The sequence below is a fragment of the Actinia tenebrosa genome, unplaced genomic scaffold, assembly GCF_029948245.1.
Source record: "Actinia tenebrosa isolate PJP-AT-01 unplaced genomic scaffold, QUT_ActTen_1.0 PGA_scaffold14__42_contigs__length_11649687, whole genome shotgun sequence".
Taxonomy (NCBI): Eukaryota; Metazoa; Cnidaria; class Anthozoa; order Actiniaria; family Actiniidae; genus Actinia; species Actinia tenebrosa.
In genome coordinates, this window is record NW_028292574.1 from 11372884 (window position 1) to 11392233 (window position 19350).

Below are 19350 nucleotides of genomic sequence, written 5' to 3' on the forward strand. Positions count from 1 at the left end.
CTGGGATGCGGAAGCTTCGATCTTCCATGACTGAAGGAAGAAGCAAATGAAGGGCGTCAAAGATATTATGAAATCGAACAATAACTTGTGAGATCTCACCACGATCTTGACTAGTGAACGTCTATAGGTCATCCAAGATGCCTCCAGTTAGTCGACTAGATATGTGGACCAATATGGCCGCTTCTTCGAGTGTGAACGTCGACTGTTTGATGCCGAATGGTGTGTTGATCCCGATTGAAGTGAGGATTGAAGCAACTCTTACTGAGATTAAAACCAAGTTATGGCGAGAATCTACCAGCTTTCCTCTTTCTAACTTGCTAAGAGACATGGGTAGCTATGTTTTTGTTTGTGTAAACTTGCAAGGTAAAGTGGAAGAACTGGTTGATGAGAATCGACAGCTTGTTGATGCAAAACCATTCAGACCCATGTTGAAGCTGATTGAGCGGAAAGGTGACAGAGAAGAAAAGCTATTAACCTCAAAGATTGGCGTTCTCATAGGAAAAAACCTTGAAGAATACAAACTAATGCAGAATGCAGAAATTGATGAGTTTAGGCGACGTTATGGAGAATTTGTAGAAGGTGTAGCTCATAAGCGTAGACAGTTGGAATGGGAAGAAAGAGCCATGTACGCCTATCCTCCACAAGTGGACTTGGGTGAAAGTGCTCCAAAATTTGTAGAGAGAAATCTCATGGAAAACCGTAGATTCCTGGTAAACGTAGCCATCAGAAACAACAGAGCATCTATGAAAGATATGCATGCGTTTAACGTTTCTGCAGACACCTATCCTCAGGAGCTACTCTTGCTTGTTTTGAGGAAGAGGGGAGCAATCATGGGAGGAGGGCATCATGAGACTGATAACCTTAATGATTTTGTGCTGAAGGTTGTAGGAAGAGAATGTTACCTCCTGGGAGACTATGCTTTACTTCAATACCAGGTAATGATGGTGAATGAATAAGATAAATAATAATAAATAAATATTCCTTTAATAGCCAGTGGCTAACAAACCTGTGGCCCTTGCTCCATGATTGAATTGGAATATAGAAGTGGAATTTTGTGGAGGGAGGAAAAGCAGAAAAACCCTCAAAGCACAGGAGATTACCAACAAAGGACTCTACTCACATGACACCATGTCCAGCCTGGAATCGAACCCAGATTGCATTGGTGATGCAACTGCTACGCCACCGATGTTTCCCTGTAAGTTTAAATACCTCAGTTTAATGCTCTTTGCAAGGAACAGTTATAACTTATTTTTGTTCTCCAGAAGTAAAGGACTCGTTTTGACAAGATTATTTCGATCCTTGAATAACATCTCTTGATTCATGGTTTTAAATTTCAGTACATAAGAGACTGCGTAGCAAGATGTGAAAGACCAGCACTGTGTCTTGTAAACAGAGATTCCTTAAAAGTGACAGATATAAGTGTAACAGGGAAAGAGTCTGTCGATCCAATAACCAGACCACCCCCACCCCTCCCTCCTCGTGAAGAAAGCCTATCATTATGGAGTATTAATACAAACTTGAAAATCAAAATTGTGTCAGCCTTCAATGTAAACACTGGAGAATCTATGAAAGTAAGTATTCCTCACTTAGCTTTTTCAGGATTCTTGACTTTGCAAAATTCAAATCTATATCAGATATCATGTGATGTCAGTCATGTTATATAATACAGATTGGGCTGCCTGTGGTTAGATGGCAGAACAATAAAATCTTTTTCTTACAGGAATTGAATTCTTTCTCATGCACAGCAGTTGTATTGTTCTGCCATCTAACATGACAAAACTTCTATTCAGTATCACAACAAGTAAACATGCTTGTTTGGGTGTTTATTTAAGGTTACAGTTCGTGCAGGTATATACCATGGCAACGAAGTCCTTTGTGGAATCAACAGCACCAAGCCTTGTAATGGTCCTTCTCCTGTTTGGAATGAGTTCCTCAATTTCGATATTCTTGTTTCTGATATACCAAGAATGGCTCGACTCTGTCTAGTGTTATATGGTGTTTATAATACCAAAAAGCGAAGGAGAAGAGAGGTAAATATAGATATTGCTTAGTTGAATGATTTTATTATTCACAATGCTTGTAATCTGATCAGCAAGTAATAAAATGCTATGTTATGATTTTTATTGCCTGCAATACTATCTGTTTACTTTTTTAGTGTAAGTTTTTCACAAAATCATGCTTATGCCTTATGTTTCAGGATTCCATTGCTTTGGCCTGGGTTAACACAACCTTGTTTGACTTTCGTGGCCAACTTCGGCAAGGACCACTTACCCTTGTAACATGGCCAGTAACTGAAACAATAGCTGAGCAACTGAACCCTATTGGTACAGTAGTGTCCAATATCAACACCAATATATCACCTGCTCTCCTGATTGAGTTTCAGCGCTATGCGAATACAGTAATTTATCCACCATATGAGAAGGTATGCAAAGTAGTAACACCAACATTAACTATGTTTTTAAGATTATTTTTGCTGAAGTCCATTAGAGATATGTTCATTTAAGCTACTGTAGCTTTGCATGTAGTCATGTTAATTTGCATTAGATTTTGAAAGCATTGGGGTTAACAAAATACTATATAAGATTAGTTAGTAGTTCTAACAAAAGTAACGCAATTCAAAGTGATTTTCAACATTTTTATATTCAATACAATTTTTTATCCTTTTAGATTGTTGAGTTGGCAGCAGATCACACCCAAGGAGATATCTTTGTAAGTTAAATCTATGAATCAAATATATCAAGAAACATACATTATTCTATTCACTGATTTTTTTTATTTCTTATTTTTGACGATTTCTAGAAATCATTTTCTGAAAATGAGTTGGAAAGGTTGCGGCAAATTATTGATAGAGAGCCACTTGCTCCCATCTTTGAGCAGGACAAGGAGTTTGTGTGGTTGCTAAGGTAACGAAATTATCAAAACAAAAAGAAATCGACTAATATTACAAAGAAGAAGTTTCACACAATATTCTTTGGTATTCCAGAATTGAGTGCCGAGAGAACTATCCACATGCACTGGGGAAATTACTGAGTTGCATGAAGTGGAACTGCAAGGAAGATGTAGCACAGGTAAATGTAAATCAAGATTCTTTCTCTTTCCATAGCATCTTTTTCTTTATCATTAATTGTTAGATATGCTCATCGAAGACTCTTTGAATTCCCAGATGCAAGTTCTCCTTCAAATCTGGAAACCTCTTGATCCTGAGCAAGCTTTGGAGATCCTAGATTGTAATTATGCTGACCAGAAAGTCAGAGAATTTGCTGTGAGATGCCTTGAGATTATGAGGTATGTGTTGTAACTGGGTTGGTCATCCATATCACATTGCCGTTCTGATAAGCTGCATGTCTTTGTCTTTTAGTGATGATGATCTTGGCCAGTATTTGTTACAACTAGTTCAGGTATGATTATTTTGGCTGCTTTACTTAACAGGAAAGCAAGAAGAAATTTCGATGCTTAATTCATATTCTGCATCTTCATTCAGGTTCTTAAATTTGAGTCGTATTTGGACTGTGACTTAGCAATGTTTATCCTCAAGCGAGCACTCAACAATCAAGTATTGGGTCACTCTCTATTTTGGCTGTTAAGAGCCGAGATGCACAATCCTGAAGTGTCTGTAAGATTTGGTTTGATGCTGGAGGCATATCTGAGAGGAGCTCCTGATCACATAAAGAGCTTGCAAAAACAGGTTTGTTGAACTTAACATTAGCATCAAAAACAAGATGCATAAAATAGACAATGTGTTGAAAGTTTGTCTTTACTGACTTGAATGTTACAGGAAAATGTTGTTTCTGTTTTTAATTGCTGCGGTAAAAGATAAGGGAGTCTTAATAAACCCTTTTACCTTGGGTGTAATATTTTCTCAATTTGCATTTGTCATTCCATAAAGTATTATTTCTTTGTCTAATGGTTGCAATGAATTGGATACAACTAAGTCAAAGAATCCCCAAAAGATAAAATGTAAAATTTTCTTCCAGATCGGGGCGTTAAACAAGTTGAAGACCATCTCCAGTTTGCTGTACAACATAGACAGCACTAACAGCAATAAAAAAGAGAAAGGTTTGCAAATAATGAGAGAATGCCTGCTACAAAAGACTTACCAGGAAGCTCTTTCCAAGCTAACATCTCCTCTTGATCCAACCTACAAACTTAGAAGACTGAGGTGAGTTGAATCATGACCTGTTTCTGACTCTTGAACTCAATAAAGGACCACCATATGCCTAATAATAATTCTATTTATATGTATTTTACAACCAACAATCCCTGAAAGGGCTTCTTTCACTCAGTTTGCTTGCACTACCACTATGTTCATTATTTACAACACACAACACTCATCTCACATGTTGATTTTTACTGAGGGAGGAAAACCAAAGAATCTGTTGAAATACCCGTGTGACAAGAGAATAAAACAACACATCAAACAAGCTCAACTCACATATCCAGCTAAGCCAGGAATCAAACCTGTGACCCCAGGCCTAAACTACACCACTGTTATCTTTTGCAAATATATCTATGATAATTTTAAACATATCAAACGTTTTAAACTTTCAGGGTGGACAAGTGTAAGTTTATGGATTCCAAGATGAAGCCGTTGTGGCTTGATTTTGAAAACCATGATGAACTAGCAAACCCTGTGAAGATAATCTTCAAGAGTGGGGATGGTGAGTGTGACGTTAATCAAGATATTTATTTAACAAGACATTAGCTTATCTACCTCTCTCTTTCTACTTTAGATCTGCGTCAAGACATGTTGACCTTACAGCTGATAAGGATCATGGATCGAATGTGGAAGCAAGAAGGACTAGATCTAGAGTAAGTCATACTCACTGCTCTTTCTTTGTATCCTCCCAGCCTATTCTCGTTCATGCTAGATTAAAATCAGGGTAGTCCCTTGCACTGTAGAGCTGTGTGCCTTCACTTTATGATGCAATGTTTCAAAGGTTATACGACTCCTTTTTGCAATACAATAATCTCTTTGTGTGTTTCGTTTAGCATGATTCCCTATGGTTGTTTGTCCACCGGATGTAACGTTGGTATGATCCAAGTAGTAGAAAACGCAGAAACTGTTGCCAAGATTCAGACACGACAAGAAGGAGCAATATCTGGTGCTTTTACTAAAGGCTGCATCCTGCATTGGTTAAACAGTTGGCACCAGGGAAAAGACGAGTAAGAAAAACACATTATGAACATGTTTCTTACTCTTGCTGTCTACTATAGGGAGAGTGAAGTACCATTTTCCCGCCATTACACGCGCCTGCACTTTTCATGTTTAAAGTTTCCCGTCATATCCACGGGAATCCTATTACTGAATGACATTTCGTTGCCAAGATACAAGGTGCGAAACAGTAACTTATAATCAAAAGAAAGGTTATCAAATGAATATCAATTACACTTAATGTATCTTTTATAACAAAGAGAGCGTTAGAATTTTTAATCAAACCTTTGAAGGGGCATTCATCCCTCTCGCTAGGCCCCTGTTCATTGGCCAGTTGAGGATGATTTTGAACTTGATTTCTTTCTTTTTTTTAGTTTGAATGAAGCAATACGTAGGTTCACGATGTCATGTGCTGGGTATTGTGTAGCTACGTATGTACTGGGAGTGGGTGACAGACACAGTGATAACATTATGGTGTCCAAGACAGGACAGGTAACAATCAAACCAATCAAGCAGTCATGCAAGTATTCTTGGGGTGTATGTGACGTCAGAGCCGCCATGTTGGTTGACCTTGACAAAAGAATTGGTTTTGGTGTCTTTTGTCATGTCAACCAATATGGCAGCCACGTCTTTTGTTTTTTGACTCTCACGGGAAGGGATGGACGCCACTAACTGCTTGCTTTCTGTCATTACTTCCAGCTCTTCCACATCGACTTCGGCCATTTTCTTGGTAATTTCAAGAGCAAATTTGGTATTCGTCGAGAGAGAGTTCCTTTCGTCTTGACGGATCATTTTGTCCACGTGATAACTAAAGGAAGAACAGACCGCAAACCCGAGGACACTGAAGAATTTCAATAGTAAGAAATTCTATATTTATCTTTTTTGTCAGTAACAGCGGAGTGGATGATGTATTAACCTTGAAGGACCATCCCTTCGAATGCAAGCATGTTTTACGAAGACTGAAGGTCCTGAGCTGATGCTTGTTTTGCTCTTACAACAACTCACATTTTTTAACTAAAGCATGACATGTCCGCCAGAGAGATAGTATTGGTCAAGGGCAAGTGACTTTGTTTAGTCTGGTACACTCTTATTTCAAGCAGGAAAAGAACTGGAGGTCATAACTCAAAATAATTAAATCTAATCACCTGTTATTGTGTTCAGTTTCAGAGGAATTTGTGAGCAAGCGTTCCTGATTCTTCGTCGCAAGGGTTCACTGCTGATCAACCTTTTTGTAATGATGTTATCTGCTGGGATACCCGAACTACGCACACCCAGTGACATCGGTTACCTCAGAAAAACCTTGAACCTCGAGGTGTCTGAAGATGAGGCAGTCAAGCAGTTTAATAAGCGACTAAAAGAAGCTCTTGACAATAGCTGGAAGACAAGTATTAACTGGGCTGTACATAATAAGGTTAGGAATAAGTAAAGCACATGCGCATGGGGATTCCTCCGCTGAAACACTATATTGCCGTCCAGTAGGCTCAGCTGAGTAATAAAAGTCTAGTAGGTTTTCATGAAAAGAGGAAAAAAAGGTTTTGAATGGGAGAGAGGAAAGGAAATTGAATAGGACAAATTCATTAGCATCTAGTTTAATTTACTTTTAAAGCCATTGTCTTCTGAGAATAGAATGTATAAAAAGGCATGAAGAAGCGGCCATGATAGCGATTTCCGACTGGAGTAAAAAAAAGCCAGTTGCAAAGCAAATAAGTACTGTTGTTCACAGTTGCAAATCAAAGATGCGGATTAATTCTCCGTGTATCATCTAAAGAATCATGTAGAAATAGGACAATATACACAAATCTACTGCCTTCGGCAGCTCCGTTTAAAGAGAAGAAATGTAATATTTTGTAATGTAATATATTTTATAGTTAAAATAAATAAACGCTGTGAATTACGATGTTATTGTCATTTTTTTGGTAGTGGGTTGTGATTGGACTTTACACGAAGTGCCAAACGTTTTTTAAAACGATTTATTATCATCACTGACTACGGGAGTAGCATGCAGATCATGCACATAAAAGTTTAACAATAATTGCTACTGGTAAATGCGGTAATAAGTGATTGCATAAATATAGCTATTTTACATTGTTCAAGCTAGAGCTTCTTATTCTGAACTATTAACAAACATCCAGAAGACTTACCACGAATTAGAATCGCATAGGATTATGGGAGTCCAAAACATTCGATCCACAATTCCTTGCGAGGTGAGACGTTACCAGACTCCCTGTTTTTGATGTATTATATTAGCTAGGTGCTTATAAGTGCCTCTAGTGACTAAGCAAATCAGAGGTAAAAACTGATGAAACGTAGAAAGGTATGAAGTGTAAGATCACAACAATCTACTTGATCCAAAATGACTGTGTTCCACTCAGTTTATATATACCCCATTGTCGATGTTACTCTAAATTCGATCCTGTGCTACTAAAAAAGATCTACTCCTTTTACCTTATAGTTTTATCTTGATTAGGGTGAAGGCATATAACCCGTGAAATAAAATTTTTTTAAATCAAATTGTAATAGAAAAAAGAAAACGATGGAATTAGGGTCTACTAATGTGTATTAGTCTAATATCTATTTCACGGGTTTAGTGACTTCACTCTAATTCAGTCATATCAAGTATCAGGCGTTGTTCAGTAAGCTTCCGCCGGAAGTCAAAGAAGGTTACTTTGTTTCTTTCTCACTCGATCCTAGGACTAAGTCTATTATACTTTCTCTGTAGGACTCCCTTTATACACTGCGAACATCCCTCTAATAATCTCTATACAAGCTTAGCTTACTAATGATTTATAGCACTAGTTCTCAGTCTCTTCATGATCATGAAGCCTGGAATGATTGCTACACCTATCATGGCTCAGTTACTGTTTCATTCTAAGCCCCAAGAAGGATTCCAGAGAAAGAAGACTGGCTGGAAATGGTAATAGGATTGCCGGAGCTGTTTTCGACAAACACAGACGTGTACTGACCAGCCTGTAGATGAGCATCAAACATGTCACTTGGTTGATAGGGTAAATATAAGACGCGATTCTCTGAGAAAAAGAAATGCAGGCTCAAAAACTGATAATCTTACCTTAAGCAAGAGAATTCCATGTAAGGAAATCGTGAAGACCTTGCTGTTACTGTTCACACCCGTCACTGTCAGCAGAGATCTATAAATAGACCATTATCATAAGTCACGTGACATGTAGTCAAACATATGGAAGTGAGGGTTCGGTACTTACGTGTTGTGGTCACAAAGCGAGTTGATACAGATTTGCAGTTTGATACTGTCACGTGGTCTAAGGTTAGCATCTCTGGCGCGCAGTACGTGAAGGCTGCACGAGAATTGGTAGACACCAGTATACCGTGCGATATACCGTCCATTCTTGTACTCAATGTCGTTACCACGTACAAACGTCCCAAAACTACCAACCTTCAAAACGCAAGAATTGTTAGAGAGAATTGTCTTACTGGCGGGCACTTGTCGAGAGGCTCAGTGAGAAACTTACGTGTGATTTGTAGTTATTCAACTCGTGTAGAGTCTTCCTGGCGATTTGTATCTCATTCCGTAGTTCCACATGAAAAGCTGATACAAGATCAGGTATTCCAGACGCCATCAGACTTATGTTCTGAAGCAAAAGAAAACAATATTAGTGCGCATGCATGATTATAATGGTTGGTCTTGGGTAAGTAGGAAAACCGACGTACAAAACTTACATCTGCGAGTCTTCTTGATCTTTTCTGTGCGGACTCTACAGACAACAAGAAAAATAGAAATGATTAATTGAATGAAATAAAACAACTGCAATGAGGTCACTTGGAAACTTACCTCGCACAAGATTGCGAAACTCCATCATCATATGCGCTTCAGTAACAACAGCTCCTGCAGGACCCTGGGGTCCGGGAGGACCGGGTGGTCCAGGGGGACAAGGATGGGTGGATTTTTTCTACGACAATAAATATAATGTTAATAAAAGTCACCATTTACTAAAGCCCGCATCTTGGTTCTAAACTGGATGTGCAGTGCCTACCAATCACAATTGATTAACCTTCCCATCAAACACTGCGCACCGAGTCACAAAGCAGTAGACATCCCATCAGACACTGCGCACCTAGTCACAAGGCAGTACACATCCCATCAGACACTGCGCACCTAGTCACAAGGCAGTACACATCCCATCAGACACTGCGCACCTAGTCACAAGGCAGTACACATCCCATCGGACACTGCGCACCAAGTCAAGAGGCATTACACATCCCATCAGACACTGCGCACCGAGTCAAGCTGCAGTAGAGATCTATCACACGCTACGCACCGAGTCACAAGGCAGTACACATCCCAATAGACACTACGCACCGAATACACATGACAAGGAGAGCGAAGGGACATGGACAACTATCGTCCTATTTCAATAATCCCTATCGTGGCAAAAAGTTTTTGAAAGGATCATTTACGATCAAGCCTATGCTTTTCTTTCCAACAATAATCTTCTTTCAAATTGCCAATCAGGGTTCCGATGCCTCCATTCTACGGTAACTGCGCTTCTTGAGGCTACAAATAACTGAGCTTATAACATCGATCGCGGCAATGTTAATGCGGTGGTTTTCCTGGACTGCAAGAAAGCATTTGATACCGTAGATCATAGAATACTGCTTTCAAAACTAAGAGCATACGGCTTTGGAGTCTCTGTAAGTAAATGGTTTGATTCGTATTCAAGCAATCGTAGTCAAAAATGTCTAGTAAACGGACATCTCTCGGATAGCCGTTCATTAATTCGTGGAATTCCCCAGGGGACAATTCTAGGGCCCATGTTATTTCTCATTTACATAAATGACCTGCCAAATTGTCTTGAATATTCCAAGCCACGTATGTACGCCGATGACACCCACTTAACGTTTGCCAGTAATAATATCAAAGATGTAAATTACTTTCTAGACCGAGACCTTCAGAACGTTACTGAATGGCTCGTTGCGAACAAACTAACTCTTAATCAATCCAAGACAGAATTTATGTTGATTGGATCCCGTCAAAGAATACCATCGTTTGGTTCACTTCCATCGTTATCAATTGACGGGGTCCCCATAAAACAGGTTTCGTACACTAAGTCTCTCGGTGTGCAAATTGACTAAAATCTGTTTTGGAATGAACACATCGACAAATTATCCAAAAAGATTGCGTCCGGCATCGGAGCCCTGAAGCGTACAAGGCCCTTCGTCCCAACTTCAACATTACAGCTTATCTATGGTTCTTTAATCCAGTCACATTTTGATTACTGTCGCGTTGTGTGGGATAACTGTAACAAAACCCTCACTGACAAGCTTCAGAAACTGCAAAATCGTGCAGCGAGGGTTTTGACATTCTCTAGTTAGGACGCTAGTTATGACCCTCTCTTTTGGAAACTTGGATGGAAAAAACTAGAAGTCCAGCGAAAAATACAAAAAGCTGTTATGGTCTATAAATCACTGCATGATCTCACACCAGCATATCTAAGTTCTGTTTTTATCGATCGTAACAGCATAACAAACTACTCTTTGAGAAACACCGAAGGCAAACTTGCTATTCCTAGGCCACACACCAATTATCTAAAGAACAGTTTTAGCTATGATGGTGCAGTGCTATGGAATAGCCTTCCATGTGAGTTGCGTCAAGCAAGCACTCTGAGTCAATTTCGAATAGGCTGCATCAACTTCTTCAATTGAATTTTATACACGTAGTAAACACGGCACTTTTGGAAAGCAGCTAGGTACTCTTTTTATTATGTAATTATATTGTATTATTATTAGTCTTTAGTTAATTAACTTGTAGTTATCTATCTATTAATGATTCATTTACTAATGTGCTTACCGTAGATGGTGTTTTGTTTCGTGGTTTGCCTTTTCCGCGATCTCCTTTTTTACTGTTTCTTGAGTTTGTTGCGTGGCCCAAGAAATTCGACCAGCTCCCGAAAGGATCAAGTTTACGATTATCATTTGTAATTTCTGTTGATTGAGGCTGCAAAACAAACAAAAAAATCTGTTCAATATTCAACTGATGATGGTAAACATCACCCCTCCTCTCTGACTACACTTGGTGGAAAGGAGTGCAGAAGAGCATGCATTTGCATTGACAAGACTCAGTTGCACCATGACGAATAACAAGCAAAAAAAGCATTTTATAAATTATGCGCATGCGCAAACCTTGATATTGATAGACCCTTCGCATCAATAACCAGACAAGTTCGATTTGGAGGAAAAAACTTGTAAATCATCGTTTCGACCTTTAAATTGAGCTGCTCAAATAGTTAAACTATATGCCCAAATCAATGTTTTTAAAAGGAAAAATATGCAAAATAAAAAAAAAGCCTGAGTACGCATATGTTTCAGGTCACCCATCCAGATGCTAACCCTCCTCAACCGGGCTTGACTTGATGTCTTGGATATGCCAATGTTTTGTCCACTGGACCACGGTTTCCAGAAATTAGCAAAACAATAGCCTTGAAAACAATGCACCGGATAGACTAGACTTTTTAACATTAGTTTTTCAACCGATTCCGTGCGTGGCAGAGATGCAAGGGATTAGCCGATATGGTCTGGGGGCCGGCTGGTCTCTCCCCTGATGCTTCGGCTAGGTAAGTTCTCTGGTAAGTTTGCGCGCCATGCCACAGTTGTCTGCACTGGGTCGATACGAACGTGCACAAGATTCTTCAACAAGTGGTCCCAAATCAAATGTCAATCATTGTGACCTTTGAACTATGCGCATGGGCACTTATAGAAAATTATCCCAACCGCAGGTCCTCTGATTGCTGACATTCCTGAAGACAAAAACACAAGCAGTATACCATTCTTCATACTTAATGCAAAAATTCATCCGCAGTTAATAAAATACGAAAAGACACTAACATTAACTGTTTTCCCCAGTTTCTATCTTTTTTTCGAGTACAATAAAAAAAAATATTTTAAAGAATCATGCGGCATTCAAACGCAAAACTTACTATTACCATCACGTCCAATAGCGAAAGCCTTAAAGATACACCCTTTTTACTGCTATCTGCCAGCGACAATTCATTCGTACTAGTACTTCATGCTGTCCTCGGATAGCGCATCTTTATTAAAAAGTCCATTATTTGTTTGATCGCTCGTTAATCGGTTGATAAACACAAATTAATACATTTGTGACAGAAATAAAAACAATAGAAAAACTACCTAAAACACATTAACGAAACAACTACGTTGAGAATATTACACGAGGTAGTACTAACAAATAAAGAACAGTTTTGCATATCACAATCATCAGTTCTTTCTCCCATTCTTTGGATTCTTGTACTTTTTACCTCATCATACCTATTACTGATCTTACAGATTAGTGAAAGTAATTTTATTTCGCGTAGTTATCAATGAAACTTCTAAAGTAACTTTGTTAGCTTTGATATTAATATTTGACAGACAAACAACGCTAACAAGTTCCAAGTTGACGACCGATAGAAGTGATTTGTTTTTCTTAATTATCTATATTTTTGTAGTCGTCTACTGGTTGTTCCTAATATCGCGTTCCTCATCTGCTGACCCGCCTTTTATTCAATCACACGCGGACTCGGACGCAGTCGAATTTGAATGAATTGTCATTGCGTAAGTTAAAACTTTGGTGAAAAAATAAACACAAATTTAATTAGTATGACCAGGCATGCAATGTAGTCGGGATTTTTCTCTTTGAATTTGAATTTTGAATGTCGAGCCTTTAGGTATAGGATTCTCTTGTGATATAGATAATGATAAGATGAGCGGGGTATATACCGTATGCTACACTTCTCTATACTCTACATCAGATATCACAATTGATAGAAATAATTCTTACGTACATCTGTAGAATTGCAGATTGGTAACCGCCTTGCGAGGTTTCTATCGCCCTGAGAGACAGTGCTTTCTACGCAGGAGGTTTTGTTTGTCGGCGAAGTCTTGACGGGTGACAAGTGAAGAAGAACCAAGAGAACAACCACAAAAACTCCAGTCAAACTGGACACGAGACTTTTTCCAAGCCAGAATGTTGTCATGGTGGTTTGGTGTAGTATCTGTACAGCCCAGTACTGATCAAACTGACGCTACTTGGTTTGAAACGGCTGCATTTATGACTCTATATCTCAAAAAGGTCAAAGCAGTGGAAACTTAATATCTTATAGTTGCTCCGTAAGACCTCAGGTTAGCCAAATCCAGTTCTGGATAGTCCATTTTGAAGGCGGACTATGCCAAATACTTGCGTCAAGCCACAGACTATCTTACACTCAATGATCATTGTATTTGTAATGGGTAAAAAGCGGACTCTTTAATCTGTTGGGAAACTGTTCAGTATATCTGCGATGTACATCATCAGGTGCTATCGTTCAAAGACCATTTTAAAATACTAGTCATTAATCCCACTCTGTTATCAATTACAGGAGGGGATCAATCTCATTTGCCGGACATCCTGAGGTGCCGGTGGTGACCTCTTGGCCCGACTGTCTTCTATTTTCCACGCCTATCTACTTAAAGACAAGGGTTCTGTATTAAACCGCTGATATTCCTAATTACATGGGCGGAGCTTAAATGTTTCAACGTCTGTACAAGATCATACATCGAGTGGGATCGTATTTGACGGCTTTTGCAAATGCGTTTTTTTTTAAAAAAGCACCTTTTTCAGCACAAATAGAATCAGCCCACGGAATGATGTTGTAAAATGGGCGTTCTTGAAAATGACACCTCTTGGGACTTCTTTTTAAAAGTTTAGGAACGAGTTTACAAGAGGTTTTTGACGTTTATTGTGTCCGAGATGAAGAATTAACAAAGCAGAGAAAGCTATTAGTCGATGAAAAACAAACACTCCGTTGGTAGCATCCATTCACACCATCCTGACATGAACACTACACTAGTGAACAATAACTCACCCTGCTCCAATACATCTTTTGAACTCTTCGGAGTTACAAAATAAATCTTCCATTATAACATAAGGCTGTTGTGCAGTTCTTTATTCTTGTAGGGTTTTGATTTAATCATCAACTACAGGTCACTGAGGTAGGGCAGCAAGTGTTCTACAGCGGCAAACCCATGCACCCGATTAATTCAACCCCAGAAACGGCCAAGCTACGGATCATGATCTAAACATCAATCAAGAAAAACTTTTGACTTGATCTTAAAGAAATTAAAAATCAGCTCACCGAGTTTGAGTAAAGATTTCTGAGTCTTCTTTCTTTTGGTTTGGCGGAGTGGGACTTGGTTGCGTCACTTGAAATAGCGACAAACAGCAGCAGTACGAAAACAAGAGATGTCCTTGCCATCGCAGCTGTTGAGAGAAGAAAACATTGCCAGACAAAGTTAAAAAACAGACAAAGAAAAATTTCTTTGTCGATAACCTTTGTCTTAGGAAAGAATTGACGAAGTAGACAAAAGTGAGTAATGTTAATGTGGGTTTACCTTTCGGGGGCACGAATATTAGACCTTTCCTGGCTGCTATCCTTAGGCAAGAGGAGTAAATTAAGTATCGGAGAAATAAACGCGGTCTGTTCCGTCGTTTATAGAATCTTGTCTTTGCTCGTAAGAACTTGGGCTTGTTAGCACGTACCTTGTCCAGTGCCTCAGTTTTATCGAGCTAGATAACCGTATCTCGGCAAACGTGCTATCGGGTTCTAACCGTGGTATGCTATCAACCAATCAACTCGAGCAGCTTATAATTATCGAGAAGTGTGAAAAGCACCCAAGGTACATAGTGACAATCTACCAAGTGAAATCGTTGACACAGCCACTGCACTTTGTGTTCTTATTATCTAACATTCGTAGAAATGTCTTTAATGATGAGAAAAACATAAAAACCCGCTTACATGGATGGATGATGATGGCACCAGAGAACTGCGCGCGGATACCTCTCCACATACTCTCATCTTTGCATATATAGATGATGATGATAAAAGGATGATGATGATGATGACGGTGGTGATAATTAAAGATAGGTGTTAGTGATGTTGGTGATGAATAATGATCATTGTGATGGTATAATGAACTGGATATTTATGATGATGAAGAACACGGTAAAGATGAATACATACATGCGGGATGTTATTAACAATTGGGTTGGGACATGCATGTGGCCATCAATGTTCTTCGCGGACCTGCCGATTATCAACTACACTCATACCACATCTATCGATTTATTTTAAGAATTTCCTGAAAAGCGAGCATTAAAAATCTCCTTAACAGGCCGTTAAACCTCGAGAACAACATCGCCGGAGGCGGACCATGGACTTTATGACATGATGGCGTGTGGTGGGCACGGCCACCATCCATGATTATCAATGACTCACAGGACACTAAATATAACCCGGATATCATTCAACAAACTGTAATAAAGCAAGACTAGACTAATATTTATACTGGCATTCAGCTACTGATCACTGCTTGGTGGCACAGTTGTTTTAGTGTTCTCATCTACGTTATGTTGTGTGTAAGCCAGAAGACAACCCGCCACTGAACCTCCTCCTTCTAAACAACCCGTCTGAGCTGATCACGGCTAATTCATAGATCGAATTGGATTTCAAATGTGCTCGTCAGTTACTCATTACCACATGTTATCTGCGCGGAATTTGTATAAGTAGATTGAGTTTTATCAAGGTTAACGTGCCATAGATAAACAATACTGATATCAATAAGAAAAGCACTGTCTTGGTTATCATGATCCCGCGTTGAACCAAGTCGGAAATTCTTCTAGTATTACTGCTGGTATTTTCCCACACAGCTCATTCATAAGGTCAAGTTGAATCAAAATCGCATCCATCAAACTTGACAGCCGATGACCTCTATTTAACTCAATTAAGTCTTTAAACTGCTTGGTGTTATTGAGGTTAATGGACAAGCAATCAATCGTTCCTGTCCATGTCTCGTCTTCGGCCGTCGCGTGTTTCTCCAGTGCATGCAGACAGGATTTTTTCAGTAAAGAAAACAACGCTCATTTAATGGTTTTAGTAAGAAAGAAAAATGCGCAAGTAAAGAATTAAGAACTAAAATTGCCATGATTGCTGATAGCACTATGTTTCCTCCTAAACCATTCCTATCCTGAAGGATATTACATCAATATTTGCTAGGGTATTCATTCGCATCATTCCTTCTCCGTCTAGGAATGAATTCTTCCCTTGGGGGGAGGGTTGATGTATGCTGTACAAGTGATATCAAAAGAAAACACATATTCCTGTCGTCTACCCCTTGGGAAGTCCTGTTTTCCTAAGCGGAAAGGGGTAAGGACCATGTGGGCCAGGTTAATGATATAACAATGTGACTTCAAATTCTTGTTATATTATATTCCTCAGACAAATGCACCTCATATTCCAGCTTCCCTGAAGGCTGTTGTACGAGATAAGATGCTTAGATAATGATCAGATATTCCTATTAACCATTACGACACATTTGATATGCTTTTCGGTAAATGCAAAGTGTTTGTGCAACGTGTTCATTTTCAAACATGACACTGAACTCTTCCCTCCCCTCCCTTAACACAGTCATATTGACTAGGGGGGAGGGGATATAACATTTTATTTTCATTCATGACATAACGTCCTTACTGATATTCTAAGGTGAAACATTAATTAAGAGACACCAAAGAATATAGAAATAAGAGAAAGTTTTTCTTTTCTGCATTGATCATGGTAAAGCTGCAATATTATGTGAATTATGCAGGGCTTAAAATAACAGCCAGTAGGTAACTAGTCAATAGTCTTAGTTCAGTCTACCTTGCTTCTGGCTCAATGTTACTGTTCAAAATGTCTGGCAAGCCCTAGATTTGACCAGACAAGTTCCAATTCTGGGTGGACACTTTCTGATGTGCAGCCATTATTTTAAACCCTATTATGACTGCTGGTTGTTCATTCATAAAAAATTGCAAGTGTCACCAAGCATGTGACGTGCAAACAACCAGTGGTATACAAAAGGGGCACCGTAGAGTTGACACAGCATCCTATAAAGATGACTTATCTGGTTTCAATGGCCCTTGCCACTGGACACCTAGAAAACATCAATCAATATTAGCCATTTTGAGGTTGAGAAAAAAAACTAGTCAAGTTGGCATTGCAGTGCATTGTGAGACTGTTTTAGGGGATAAAATAATCACCATCTTGAAAATATATCCCCTAACAGTTCAACAGTGCATTGGAATGCCAACTCCACCTAGTTTCAATAATACACTGAAATAATTGGTTCTGTGCTCAACACCAGTTATCCATTTTTTATCAACCTTATTTTTGAGAGTTATTTCTGGCTGGTGCCATAGACTTACCAAATAGATGAGCAAGAAACAGAAATCTATCTGCACCAAAGAACATGTGTTGTTCATCATTTAGATGAGCTATAATAGTCGGAGCACCAAATGACTGAAAAAGAGACCAAACATCTTATTAACATCAGGTATCTTATTAACATCATGATGATAAAAACAAAATCAAATACCATGGCTTTCAGCTGCTTTATAAACTGTCCATACCTACCCCTGCATCTATCGCTTTCTGTGTCACTTCCTTAAGCTTGTCTTTGATATCTTTATCTGACAGGCGACTGAGAAGAGCAGATGACTGGGTATCACTCAAGCCAACTGTGAGGCAAGCCTGAAAAAATGGGATAAAATGAAACTTAGGAACGGCCACTGAGAGAAAAAGATGCACAGAAAATACTACTTACTGCTTTCAGACTTTCTGGAAGAACTATATCTTCATCCTGTGACAATAATAATGACAATGATAATTATATGGTGTCAAAACATATGGAAAGTACATGATAGAATATGTTTACTCACTCTAGACCAGATTCTCATCCATAACTCCCTTGATAAATGTTCTGTTTTATCAGGATGAGACACATTGGTGGCAGTTAAAAGACGCATAGCTGACAAAGATCCTAGACAATAAACAAATCAAGGACATCAGTACTATCATAACTATTTTTTCAAGTGAATAAGAAAAGAGCATGACTTTTGTGTATGTAAATCAAAATAATGCTAAAGAGTGAAAATTACTTCCAAGGTTTGAAGAGCAATCACTCACCTTTATTGAAAAGAGTATCAACAGGATCCTGAAGTAAATATGGAAATATATATAAATGTATAAGCATTACAGGGAGTGGGGTTGGGTTTGGGAGTATGGTTTATGGCATGAAGAAGATTTCAAAATACAGAACCATTTTGAATAATTTTTCTGTTCAATTTTCTGTCTTTAATTGAGGTAAATTAACATACTTTCAGTGGGGCAAGTGGTATTCCATAATATTCTCTACACCTCTTCAGGTCTGTCGCCATGTACAACATCTTGGCTGGGATCACTCCTGGAGGTTTGTTTCCTATGACAACATCATCATAAATACACTTTTAATATCTTACATAGGGTTTTGAATGTTCTACAGTGTGACTACGATAACCAAGACTATCTAGACAGCAACAACAATGCAATCAAATATTGGGCAATGGAGCAAATCAAAAAGCAGCTGAAAACAATAGTTTTCAACATATCTTCTTATTTCCATGAGAAAATGATGAAGGCTGTCTAGTCAATTATACGTAATATCAGGTCCAAATTACAATTCTTGTCCTGTCTAGGTTTCAGATTGGTTCAGCTACCCAAAGTTGGAATGCCTTGTTTTCATTCAACATTTTCATTGGTTCTCTTGTGGTTCTCTTCTTAAATGACCTAAGTGGCCCCAGTTACGGTAGTTGCACTGTAAATGTATTCCAGTTATTGCAGATGTTAAAAGGTCCTAGATTGTCTCCAAGTACCAAATACTGATGTCCCATAGCACCAACGCTCCCCCGAAAGGCTGCTATGACGTAACGTGCAATCGAAGAAATACTATTATTAAGCTTACTATTATAATAATAGAATCACTACGAAACAACTGCTTAGCTAATAAAATACGTTTAATAATTCAATACCTACCAGTAGCACTCATGACTCCAGAAAGGAAAAAAGGACGAAACTGTAAATCTAAATTCCAAACGGGACGGTAACGACACAGAACCTAGAGAACACGACAGGGTTTATATTGAAGACAAGATGCTCCGTGTGTCATAATACTGCTATATATTTTAACAAGAGGACATGTCTATGACCTATTCTAACATTAGAAAATGTATTGATGGTCTAACCTCAAACGCAACCCAAGAATAAGGAGAAAGAACATCATAAAATAGCTCTACGGTTCTTCTTGTGACCGCCATCTTGGATACCGGGCGCTGGGGAGACTGGGAA

General features: G+C 38.8%; 3 protein-coding genes across 3 annotated transcripts; 1 reads left to right on the forward strand and 2 right to left on the reverse strand.

Annotated features, from left to right (window-relative positions):
* Positions 1-5: 5 nt before the first annotated feature.
* LOC116291413 (phosphatidylinositol 4,5-bisphosphate 3-kinase catalytic subunit beta isoform) lies at positions 6-7049 on the forward strand. The gene is made up of 17 exons (XM_031698583.2): positions 6-935; positions 1338-1571; positions 1833-2030; positions 2198-2422; positions 2668-2709; positions 2800-2903; positions 2984-3068; positions 3164-3285; positions 3359-3398; positions 3482-3685; positions 3975-4159; positions 4549-4658; positions 4731-4809; positions 4990-5163; positions 5527-5644; positions 5852-6009; positions 6314-7049. The coding sequence occupies exons 1-17, from the start codon at positions 138-140 to the stop codon at positions 6576-6578; spliced, it is 3141 nt and encodes a 1046-aa protein (XP_031554443.2). The 5' UTR covers positions 6-137; the 3' UTR covers positions 6579-7049.
* Positions 7050-7115: 66 nt separating this feature from the next.
* Positions 7116-14715, reverse strand: LOC116291420 (adipolin). The gene is made up of 9 exons (XM_031698592.2): positions 14549-14715; positions 14293-14417; positions 10974-11120; positions 8958-9075; positions 8846-8880; positions 8638-8757; positions 8371-8561; positions 8220-8298; positions 7116-8119 (listed from the first exon to the last, which is right to left on the reverse strand). Exons 2-9 carry the CDS (start codon positions 14410-14412, stop codon positions 8021-8023), a joined length of 909 nt encoding a protein of 302 aa, XP_031554452.1. The 5' UTR covers positions 14413-14417; positions 14549-14715; the 3' UTR covers positions 7116-8020.
* A 1680-nt stretch (positions 14716-16395) lies between these two features.
* On the reverse strand, positions 16396-19340 carry LOC116291424 (glutathione S-transferase kappa 1). The gene is made up of 9 exons (XM_031698598.2): positions 19248-19340; positions 19039-19120; positions 18345-18445; positions 18154-18181; positions 17907-18007; positions 17792-17827; positions 17602-17718; positions 17394-17487; positions 16396-17122 (listed from the first exon to the last, which is right to left on the reverse strand). The coding sequence occupies exons 1-9, from the start codon at positions 19317-19319 to the stop codon at positions 17076-17078; spliced, it is 678 nt and encodes a 225-aa protein (XP_031554458.1). The 5' UTR covers positions 19320-19340; the 3' UTR covers positions 16396-17075.
* Positions 19341-19350: the final 10 nt, after the last annotated feature.